Source organism: Phodopus roborovskii, unplaced genomic scaffold, assembly GCF_943737965.1.
Source record: "Phodopus roborovskii unplaced genomic scaffold, PHOROB, whole genome shotgun sequence".
Classification (NCBI taxonomy): Eukaryota; Metazoa; Chordata; class Mammalia; order Rodentia; family Cricetidae; genus Phodopus; species Phodopus roborovskii.
The window spans coordinates 3,551,274-3,561,677 of record NW_026126482.1 but is presented as its reverse complement, the minus strand read 5'-3'; the positions used below and the strand labels follow the sequence as shown (position 1 = coordinate 3,561,677).

Sequence of the window (10,404 nt, the reverse complement as noted above, 5' to 3'; positions counted from 1 at the left end):
GATGTGGGGGCCATCGGGGTGTGACCCCCTTTGAGTAGTAGTCTTCATGTGTCGTATATTCCTAGAGAACTTGAAAGGAAGGCGACATCGCAGGACATGTTTCTAACACTGACAGCAGGGAGATGATTTCCTCGGAAAGCATCGCTCTAGACGGGCTAAAGAAACGGCCGGGGGAGGGGGAGAACTATTCCGCCGGGCGATTTTTCTAGTGGACACAACTCGGTGGCAAGAACAAAATGGCAAGGCATCTGACAGCCATTGAGAAGCACCTGTCAGAGCCTGTGTAAGCAGGGTCTACTGCTGTGAATACTTCCTGACCAGCCATTCGTAGCAAGAGCTCCACACATAGCTTACTGGAGACTGTCAAAAGTGCCCCGTCCTCATGGAATTAACTGTCCTTTGTAGGTAACACATCTTATGGTAAGGCGACCTCGGCTTTCAGGGACATAAAAGTGAGGGGCATGTGTGGGCTGCCCCACCCTGGCAACGTCTCAGTCGAGAGCTAAGCAGCACCCAAAGTTCTTTCTGAGGGACTCCACACCCATTCTTAAGAGCCAAGGGAGCCGGGCAGTGATGATGAATGCCCTTAATCCCAGCACTCAGGAGGCAGAGGCAGGCGGATGTCTGAGTCCAAGGCCAGCCTGGCCTACAGAGGGAGTTACAGGACAGCTAAGGCTACACAGAGAAACCCTGTCTCAGAAAACCAAAATACCAAATCAAAACAAACATACAAAAACAAGAGCCCAGAGAACCAGGTCACCTCTCAGAGCATACAGGAGCCTCAGTGCAAGTTGGATTAACGCAGCCATTTCCCTGAACACTAGGTGTCACCTAAAATCCTCACCATGCACACACACACAGACACGGCTTCATCAGAACATTTATTGGGGGCAATCAGTACCACTAATAAGAGATTATTTCTGGGGAAGAAAACTTTTTCCACTGCAATTCTGAGTCAGAATTTTCTGTTCACATAGTCGGGACAAGTCTGTCAACACAGTCCCAACAGCCAAGGATGGTACTGCCCGAGGAACCTGCCCAAATCTCGAGAGGAGGCTTCGGTGCACCTCCGGCCCTACACAGGATGCAGGTGGGCCAGGCTGTGAGACCACACCTTTGTGGGGCTGCCTGTCCCTGTCTTCCCCCTGTCTCCTTTGACCAACAAAAGTGGTGGACCGGCTGTAGGAGCTGGGACTTGGCACTTTAGGGTAGGCTACTTGGTGGTAGAGCGATCGCGCCTGGACCGGCTGTGCTGAGACCCGACTCTCTTTCTTTGGCTTAGTTTTCACAGGCTTGGTAGGGGGAGATAAGGGCACACGGGGGCGTGTGGTATCTGCTGCACCATACCTATGCCCCAGTTGTTCCCTGGAGACCTTTCTGGGGTCTCTCATGGGTTTCTGAGCTATGGTGTTCCCAGGAAAGATAACTCTCCCCTTAAGTAGCTCTGGGTCCTGCACTGGGGATGGGGGAGAGCCTTTTCTTAGCAACATTTCCGGCCCTTTGCATTTCCTGTCAGGCGAAAGCCGTTGCAGAAGTTGTTTGAAGTGCTTTCTGAACTGGTGTTCAGGGGGGCTCTGTGCCTTCGCTGGCAGGGGTTGGATGGCCTTCTCCCCATGATTCCCCTGGATTGGAGCGTCCTGTGCTTGGCGGCTCTTCCCGTTGGCCTGTAATGATGTCCCAGACGTTGCAACCCCTGCCCAAAGCTCTTCCGTTTTCCATGGTGGAGGCCGTATTTTCTTGGCAGGTGGAGGGATGTCCTTGTTGTGGTCTAAGACATGAGGAGCCATCCAGGTCTCCTGTCGCAGTCCCTGAGAAGCATTCATGGAGCCCCTCGAAGGGCTCTGGTCATGCACGGGGAAAGGTTTATAAGAGAATTCATCTGAGGCAGGGAGCTTGTCATTTGGGTGCCTTAGAACTTGGATGGGCAGCCTACTTTCTGACTTTAATTTCTGTTCCCTGGATACCTGACTATTACAGTCATATATCTGACTTTCCTGGGGACCTGATGTTTCTTTCAGGGCCCTTCCAGCTACCAGAGTACTTTGTACTTTTGTTATATTCCCATCTGCCCCTTGGGTACTCTTGCACCGGCTGGTATTCATGATCTTGGTAGGTTGTGGTTGAAGACCACTGAGCTGCCCTCCTTTGACTGTATTACTGACCTTGTTGGATACAAATATGTTTGTGTCATTCACCTTTGAGTCTTGAGTCCCCCGGACTGTTTTGCTGAAATACAGTCTCTTACTCCATGGCACAGGGTCAGGCTCATTGGATATTCTGGGCACATCTGGGCTGTGTTTATTGCTCTCTGACTCTTCCTGGCTGGTGTTGTCTAAGATAATGGGTGTCCGTTGCAGCATTTTATACTTGCTCATGACATGTCCATCCTTGTTATCAGAAGCCTCATGTTCTTTCTTGCCCATGCATGAGGTAGAAGGGAGAGGACAATGCCCTGATCTGGGCATAGCGCCAGATAGCTGGCCCTCCCTGGTTTCTTTGAGATGCCTGATCAAACGCTTTTTCAGGACAGTTTCAAGTTTTTTCTGACATTGGCTCACCTGCGAGCTCCCTGAAGGTTTGCCTGACAGACTGCCTGGGCGGCCCTGTGGGTTTGTCTCACAGTCAGACTGCAGGCCGTTATCTACAGCGCCCTCAGAGTTACCCCGCAGATGTCTGTGGACGGTCTCCGAGCTCTGTTCCAGCGTCTGTGCAACTGTTCCCTCTAGAGAGACTCTCTCTGGGCACCTCTCCTGGGAGCTTCCAGGTTGGTTCGACACAGAGTCGTGTGGGTCTTTGCTGTCCTGGTGCTGAAAGACAGAGACCCCTGAGAGCCTACAGTCGCCCATAGGTGACTCTGCAAGGTCAGGACTCACCCACGGCTGAGACTTGAAGACCCTGTGGGACAGGCCCTGGTGCTGCAGGATGAGCCTCTTTCGAAGGTGGTACTCGAGTTTCTTCCGGAACGCATCAGTCAAGGGGAAGTTTCCAGGAGGAACCGACTTGGGAGTGTGGGTCTTAGGGGACTGCCTGACAAATGAGGGTTTGGAAGGTGGGAGGCAAAACTTTTCCTGAGAATTTTGGACCGTCGAGGGTAAACCCCACACCCTCTCTGGTTCCTTTGTTAGGGCGCTGCAGTCTGCGGGGTGCACTTTAGGTTGCAGTAGAGCTCTTGTCTCGTCTTTGGGTCTATGAAAATACACCCCACAGATCCTGAGCGGGGACTGAGGGGAAGATGGTGGCACCGGGATCGGAGGTTGAAGCTGGTTCTGGGACGTGGCAAGCAGAAAACTCTGAGATTGACTCTCGGGCAAGGACAGAGGTCTGGGGCAAGTCAGGAGTGAGGAGTCTGGGACTCTGTTGAACCAGATGCATGCTGAGGAACAGTGGGTGGACAGTGTGGTGATGGTGTGCATGGACTCGCTGTGGAGATACGGGAGACCCCAGAAGTGCTGTATCAGTTTGGGTTCTGACTGGTCTTCAGATACTTGAGCCTGACCAAGCCCCTGGTGCTCAACCAGCTCACCGACCCTGCCTTTGATGTCCTCCAGAGGAAGGGAGCCTCCTGAGTCCTGCAACTTGGACTTGGGGATTCCCTCCCAAGCTGTCAGTAATCTTTGGAAAGATTCTGCGTTTCCTTTCCCATCCTCCAGTGTGAGGAAGTCAGCCTGACCTTTGCCTTGTCTCTCAAATGGTTCCAGGACTTGGGGACTGGGAAAAGAGGGTTTTCCAGGCACTGTGAAATAGACTGTGGTTGCCCCCCCCAAAAAAGCTTCAGAAGAGTGGGGGTTAACGACGCATCCCGACTGTGGCGTGGAGAGCCCTGATACGTCACCACGAGCTTCCTTGTGTGTTCTGGCATTGACGAACTGCGCACTCAGGCTGTCCACCATGGATGGGATGGTTGCCAGCTGTGAAGACCCTTCCGTTTGAGGAGCCGTGGGCTCTGCCTCAGAAGGAACTGTGGGAGGTGGGTGAGGTGGAATGTGGTCCAGTGGGAAGCCAGTGCTTTCGAGGACAGGCTCTGATGGCAGGGAGTCGCCTTGCGGTGTACACAAAAGTGTGTCTTCCAAGGGGGTGACCTCGTTAGTTGAGACAATGGAGGGAGGAGGAGGAGGGGGAGGGGGAGGGAGAGAAGGGGAAGGGGAAGGAGAGAGAGGAGGAAAAGGTGAAGGAGATGAAATCTGACATCCTGGAGGGCTTGGTGAGAGGGGAGGGGACAGAGTAAATGAGGTCTCAGTCGCAGAAGCCGTGGAAACCACGCTGGATGCAGACACAGCACCTTCTTCCAGGGTGGCCCGCAAGAGCAGACGACTGACCTTAGCCGTTGCTCCGTTGCACACATCGCAGCAGGGATCCGGGCAAAGCACTTGTCGAAAGTGGGAGGCGTCGTACAGCTGTCCAAAAGGGCTGCAGAAGGCAGTTCGGATGTGTGGTCAGGACCTGTGTTCTAGTTTGTGTCAGCTGTCAACACGGCACAATCTACTGTGGCCTGATAGGCCAGCCTCAGTGGAGGGATTGCCAGGAGGGAGGCCTGGAGCCATGCCTATAGAAAGCTGTCTTGGTTGTTAATTCACGTAGGAAGGCCCAGCCCAGCCCATTGAGAAGCACCACCCCTAGACAGATGGTCCAGACGTGTTAAAAAAAAAAAAAAAAACCCAACTGAACCCGAGGGTATTTACGCACTAGCTAGCAAGCAGCATTCTGCACAGTTACCACTTGCTTCTTGGCTATGAAGCGAGTTCCTTGGTTGGAGTCCCTGTCATGACTTCCCCTCAAAAACTAACTGTGATCTGAGGTCTGGGTGTATAGGCTCAAATAAACCCTGCTCCTTGAAGGCACTTTTGGATGTGCCGTTTTATCACAGCAACAGACACAAGACTAGGACAACCAGCACGCTTCGAAAGAGGGCTACAGGCCCATGTGGAGTGTGGGCACTCGAAGCCTGTGCACATATTCCTCTTGCTCTGTCCTTGGATACCAGAGAGGCTGCACCGTCTCCCCACAACTTCAGCCTACACACGTGTCCCTTTGGGTAACCCTCCCATGACAACCGCAGGCTATGCTAAGTTCCCAGGATGCATTGACCTTGGTGTGGGGGTGGGGACGGGACCTGAAAGAGAGGGAAAATTGTTACCTTTGCATAACAGACAGCAGCTTCCTCCTCTCCTGCACTTCTCTGTGGAAGACTCTAAATTCTGGAAGGCGTGGGGGGGGTTGTATGGAACAAAGGACACATGAGTGTCCCACAGTTCCTCTACGGGAAACACCTAGGCTATTGTAGTCCGAAATCATCAAGAAACAGCAGACGTGGTGAAGCTGCCTTCATTTATGAGGTCCCTTCCCATCATCGCACTATGTACACCACAGACGCTCAGTCTTGGCTTCCTGAGTGGTGTCTGAGCCGCAGGGGTTAAGTATGGACAATGACACCAGGAGGCAGGAGCTGTGGTTCTGAAACCCGCCCCCAGGACTCCTCCCACAATCCTCCCCGGACCCCTCCTGGGCTGGCTGTGAGTACTTCTGCAGGAGTGCAGGGCTGGTTCTGAGACTCCTATGAGGGAAGCAGTGTGTCTAGGGACATGATGTCCTCAGATCATGGACCCGGGCTCCTACGGGAATTACAGGAAGGAAAGATTGAGGGTTAGCGCCCTGGAGGTGGGAGCCTACCTTTCAGTGGAGCTCTCCTCCCTTTCTTAGCTTTGCCTTGTTGCTGTGAACAAAAAGAAAAAAAAAAAAAAAAAAAAAAAAAAAAACAAACAAACCAAAATGATGTCTTTTCTGTTGCTTTTTCCTTGAATGCCTAAGAATTCATTTAACCAAGAATATGGTGACTTCCAGTGACGTCAGATTAATTCCTATCTTCACTGTTTGCTTTCAAAAGTGATGGAGGATTTTCAGTCCTTCCTTCTTTGAGAAACCAGAGGAGGACTTTTGTCTGCAAGAGTCACAGCTAGGACTATCATAAAGGAGTTCCATGCTGAGCAGCACAGACAGAGACCGGAGCCACAGTGGAGCTCCCTCCCTCTGAGACGCTGTGTCCTGCAGACAGCTCTGCTGAGGATCTGCTCAGAGGCCATGCGTGGTCAGCGGTCAGCGCCGCTTGCCCCCAACACAAGGCTGAAGTGAAGCTGAGGGGACATGAAAGGTGGGGTAGGACCAAGTGTCAGGAGACACTGTCCTTCAGAACACCTGACGTCTGGAACTGAGCCCGTCAGACGAGGCCATGGACACCCAGGGAGGTAGGCTACAGATGCAGGTGGAAAGTTCAGTCCCCTCCACCTCAGGCTCAGGCGTTCTGTCCCCTCGCCACACCGCCTCACCTTTCCGGTGTCTTGGTTGCTCCATGTGGGTAGGAATGGTTTCAGTATCGGGTACCTCAGGTACAAAAGAAGCACCCCTACTGCACTCAGAAAGATGCACTTGGGGTAAATGTCTACGAAGGCTGAGGATAAACGTCCAAAGCTCAGCCAGGGTTCTGTAGCGCTACTCAGAAAGGAGAGGACCTTCTCCATACTGTGAATCGCACGGCTGCCTGAGGCAGCTGAGTCCTGAGGCTGCGTGGGCCTCGCTGTGGAGTCAGGCCTGCATCACAGAGCCAGGGAGAGTCATAGAGGGTTTGGGAGGGTGGGGAGGAGGATGAGCGCACCTCCACCCAGCAGATCTCTCTGCCGGAGCCTGCTTCCCAGTTCCCACGTAGCTGTCCTCACATCATGTTCTGCAGGGTTTATTCTGTGACCAACTTCGCCTCATTTACTGTTTGCAGCTCTCAACTTGGACCTTTGCAGTTCTCCTGTCTAGAGTTTGACTCGGCATCTTCCTGGAAATTTTTGCTGTTGTTTAGCTGGTCTCACCTGAACCAATGTCCTTCAACATATCTTATCCACAGGGCTCCATTTTCCCCTCTCACCAAATTAGCTAAGATGAAATTTCCTTTCCATGTAATTACTGTGTGAATGCCCACATGGCCCTTCTTAGTGTTCGAATCAGCTTGCAGGGTCTTCAGAGGCACAGACTAAAAACATAAAGCTATTGTAAATATGGCATGTACAACCTTTCTTTTGTGTGTGATTACACATTTTTTTTTTTTTTTTTTTTTTTTGGTGGTGATGTAGCTGGAAAGCCAGATGAGAAAGGGAGTAGGCTAGTCATGGAATGGAGTGTGCTTGGTGCTGTAGGGGAAAGTGGGTAACAATGGGCAGGCCAGTCATCTGGAAAATCTTGGGGAACCCAGCTGGCTGTGTGGTGTATGGATAGCTGGGAATTAAAATGTGCCACTGAGACCAGAACGAGGTAGGGACCCTGGTAGGCAAGCTGAATAGAAACTGGAGCCCTTGTGTGAGCTGCGGGGAGGGGTAGGCTGGGCAGTTGGTCGCACTGGTTAGAGCTGAGCAAAGTGCGGATGGAGATGGCCAGGTGGGAGGGAAGCTGAGGGACAGGGACAGTGTGGGTCAGATCCTGGAAGAGCACACAACTACCGGATGGCTGGGTGGGCTGGAGGCCAGCAGGAAGCAGACCAGGGTGAACGGGGAGCAGGCTCACCGTCACTAAGCTGAGTTGGGGTACTGGGTCGAACCGGGTGAGAGAGAAGCCAAGGCTGCTGGGAAGCATAGACCAGTGTGCGGAATGGCAGGGTAGGGAAGCAGGGCATGCTGGTAACGGGACACCCTGTGTGGAATAGGACAAGCTGGAGAGCACAGGCTGGCAAGCTAGGATGTGGCTGGTGCTCAGGTGGCAAAAGGTGCCATGGGTGTAGGTTTAGGGACAAGGTAGGGTGGCATTCGAGGGGCCATTGGGCAGGGTGAGTCGGGCGTGTAAGCATGCGGGGGCAGGCCTGACTTTCCTGGAAGGCTCAGTAGCACAGGGTGCATGTGAGGTGGGTTTGGCACTTGTGCACAGGTGGGTGGGGGGGTGGGGGCCGCTGGGCAGCCTGAGGTGAGGGGGGTAGCCGGCTGAGTTAGCGGCCACCGCGTAGCAGCACTGAACTGTGTCAGGGAACAGGGGAGGCTGTGGAGACCACAGAAGTATGTAGTGAGGGCAGAAACTGTTGCTAGAAGTCGAGGGACAGGGCAGGCAGGTGTCAGGGCTGCAGGAGGCATGCCACCGTGAGTCTGGGCATAGTGGGGGCCCCCTGTCCACGCAGCAGGGGCAATTACAGACCGGAATGAGGTTGGGAAAGGGGCTGCATGTGGCCTGACCATGGTTGGCTTAGGGTGCGTCGGGATTGGGGTGATCTGTGGAATCAGCAGGCACCCTGCGACATTAGGAAATTGAGGGTTGGTAGGTCTTGTGACATCATAATCAAGGAACTTTGACAAAAGCTCCATGGTGGGCTAGGCTGAGGTGGGAAGTGATAGGAGACAGGCCGGTCGGCAGCAGGCTGGGATGAGCTGTGGCAGCTGGCTGGCTGGCAGCTCAGGAGGGACAGAACTAGGCAGACACGGGGAGCAGTGGAGGCTGGGTGACCGGGGGATCACCACGCCCTGGGTGCCACAGGGTCAGACACAGAGCGGGTTGAATACTGTGCCGTGAGATAGTGGGGTGAACACTGGGGTACAAGGGGAATGGCCCACGTGGCACCCCTCTCACGGAGGGAACTGTGTGAGCCTGGACACTGGACAGACGCAAGGTCAGGGCACTGTGACACAAGGGACATACAAGTGCCCTGGGGTGACTGGACAGCAGCGCACAGCTTTGCTCTACAGTGAGTTGGGTTACTATGGAGTCGGCAGGCTGGGTAGCTGAGCTCACGGAGCTGGGACACAGCAGGCTGGGTGGCCACGGATGACTGGTCAGCTTTGCACACAGGGTGCACAGTTGGGTGAGATCGTGCCTGGCAAATACTCCCTCTCTGGAGAGCTCTCCCACTCTGGTCCTTACTGTCTTTCTACCCCTCTTCTGACATGATCTGAGTCTTGAGGGAGGAGCGGGTGCTCAGGACCCCACACTCTCTTCTTTTCCTGTTGGGCAGTTCCACCTCATTCGTTGGTGCTCTTTTGTTTTGGGACAGAGATGCCCCCCGTACCTCTAGCTGCCCTGGAATTCCTCATGTAGACCAGGCTGGCCTCCACTTCATTTTTTGAGACCGTTTCTCTCTGAACCTGGAGCTCATCAGTTTCGGTAGACTATCTGCTCAGCACACACCGGTTGTCACAGGCTCATGCCACTGCACCCAGCTTTTCATGTGGGAATCTGAATTCAGATCTTTGGGCTTCCATGACAAGGATGTTACCTGTGGGTGAGCGTGAAGACACAGGGCCATCAAGAGAGTTTGTTGCCACCTGACCAGCAGCTGCATGATGCTGCCTCATCCACAATTCTCTCAGGGCAGAGAAACAGCCACACGGAAGACTTTCCTCAGTAACTCGGGAAGCAAGCTGTGGCGTCCTTGCCCTGGAGTTTTGCGACTGTCTTGGATGCCAGGTGGTGGTGTGAGCCTCCAGCCTTTTTTCGGGGGCCTTTTCAGGTACCGCAGCCAGCAGGCTCTTGTCCTTAAATCAGCTGAATGGGGTGTAGTTACTCGTCTTGGTGTAGCAGGACTCTGCTCATGGCTTTCTGACCTTTGTAAACCTTCCTCTGTCACTGGGAAAACAATGACAGAGACATTCCAAAGCTCTGAAGAGATGGGATGAGGTATAAACATGACAACCCACCTGAAATCCCAGTGGTGGCGCATGACTGTAATGCCAGCACTCAGGAGGCAGAGAGGCAGGTGGATCTCTGTGAGTTCGAGGCCAGCCTGGTCTACAGAGTGAGTGCCAGGAGAGGCTCCAAAGCTACACAGAGGAACCCTGTCTGGAATGAAAAACCAAATCAAAAAAAAAAAAAAAAAAAAAAAAAAAAAAAAAAAAAAACAAAACCCACCTGCATTCAAACCTTGGAGTAAAACCAGCAGTACATAGTTCCTCTAAACTGAACTAAACTATTTAAGTCCCCATATTAAATGCAGAACAATCCAACACTGGTCTTTCCCGGTCTCTTCATTACTGCGTTCCTCTTTTACTGTTGAATCTCACTCAGGCCGCCACTGGACAATACATTGCTTTGTTTTTCTCCAGCTTCCAACATAACGGGGTTTCATGGTTGCCCATCTTGCAGACATCGTTTGACCCCGCCACAAATCTGGATGCTTCCTACAGGTGATCTGCACAAGACTACCTAATTTACAGCCAATTAGGATCTGCTGTAGCTCCAAACTCTTCTTCCCCAGGGACGCTCAGACACACTATGACCACTAAGAGCCTGGTGAACCGTTTATTCTGTGCCTTGTGTCTCCGAGCTTCTGTTGGTACTAGAAAATGTGAGAAACATCCACCAGGCACCAACTGGTCACAAGGGGATACCACCTAAAATTACCCAAGTAGAGCAGGACTCTCTAGGGGAGACGTCATCTTGTCATCTCGAATA

At 52.9% G+C, this 10,404-nt stretch overlaps 1 protein-coding gene across 1 annotated transcript; it reads right to left on the bottom strand.

Annotated features, from left to right (window-relative positions):
* Positions 1-914: 914 nt before the first annotated feature.
* LOC127229406 (spermatogenesis-associated protein 31D1) lies at positions 915-6,512 on the bottom strand. The gene is made up of 4 exons (XM_051194536.1): positions 6,321-6,512; positions 5,370-5,520; positions 5,135-5,195; positions 915-4,407 (listed from the first exon to the last, which is right to left on the bottom strand). Exons 1-4 carry the CDS (start codon positions 6,510-6,512, stop codon positions 915-917), a joined length of 3,897 nt encoding a protein of 1,298 aa, XP_051050493.1.
* Positions 6,513-10,404: the final 3,892 nt, after the last annotated feature.

Coding starts and splice junctions, on each gene's coding strand:
- LOC127229406 (XM_051194536.1), bottom strand. CDS start 6,512: ATGGAGAAGGTCCTCTCCTTTCTGAGTAGCGCTACAGAACCCTGGCTG. Junction 5,196..5,369: donor TCAGGAAGCCAAGACTGAGC/GTCTGTGGTGTA, acceptor CACGCCTTCCAG/AATTTAGAGTCTTCCACAGA. Junction 4,408..5,134: donor CTGCTGTCTGTTATGCAAAG/GTAACAATTTTC, acceptor TGCCTTCTGCAG/CCCTTTTGGACAGCTGTACG.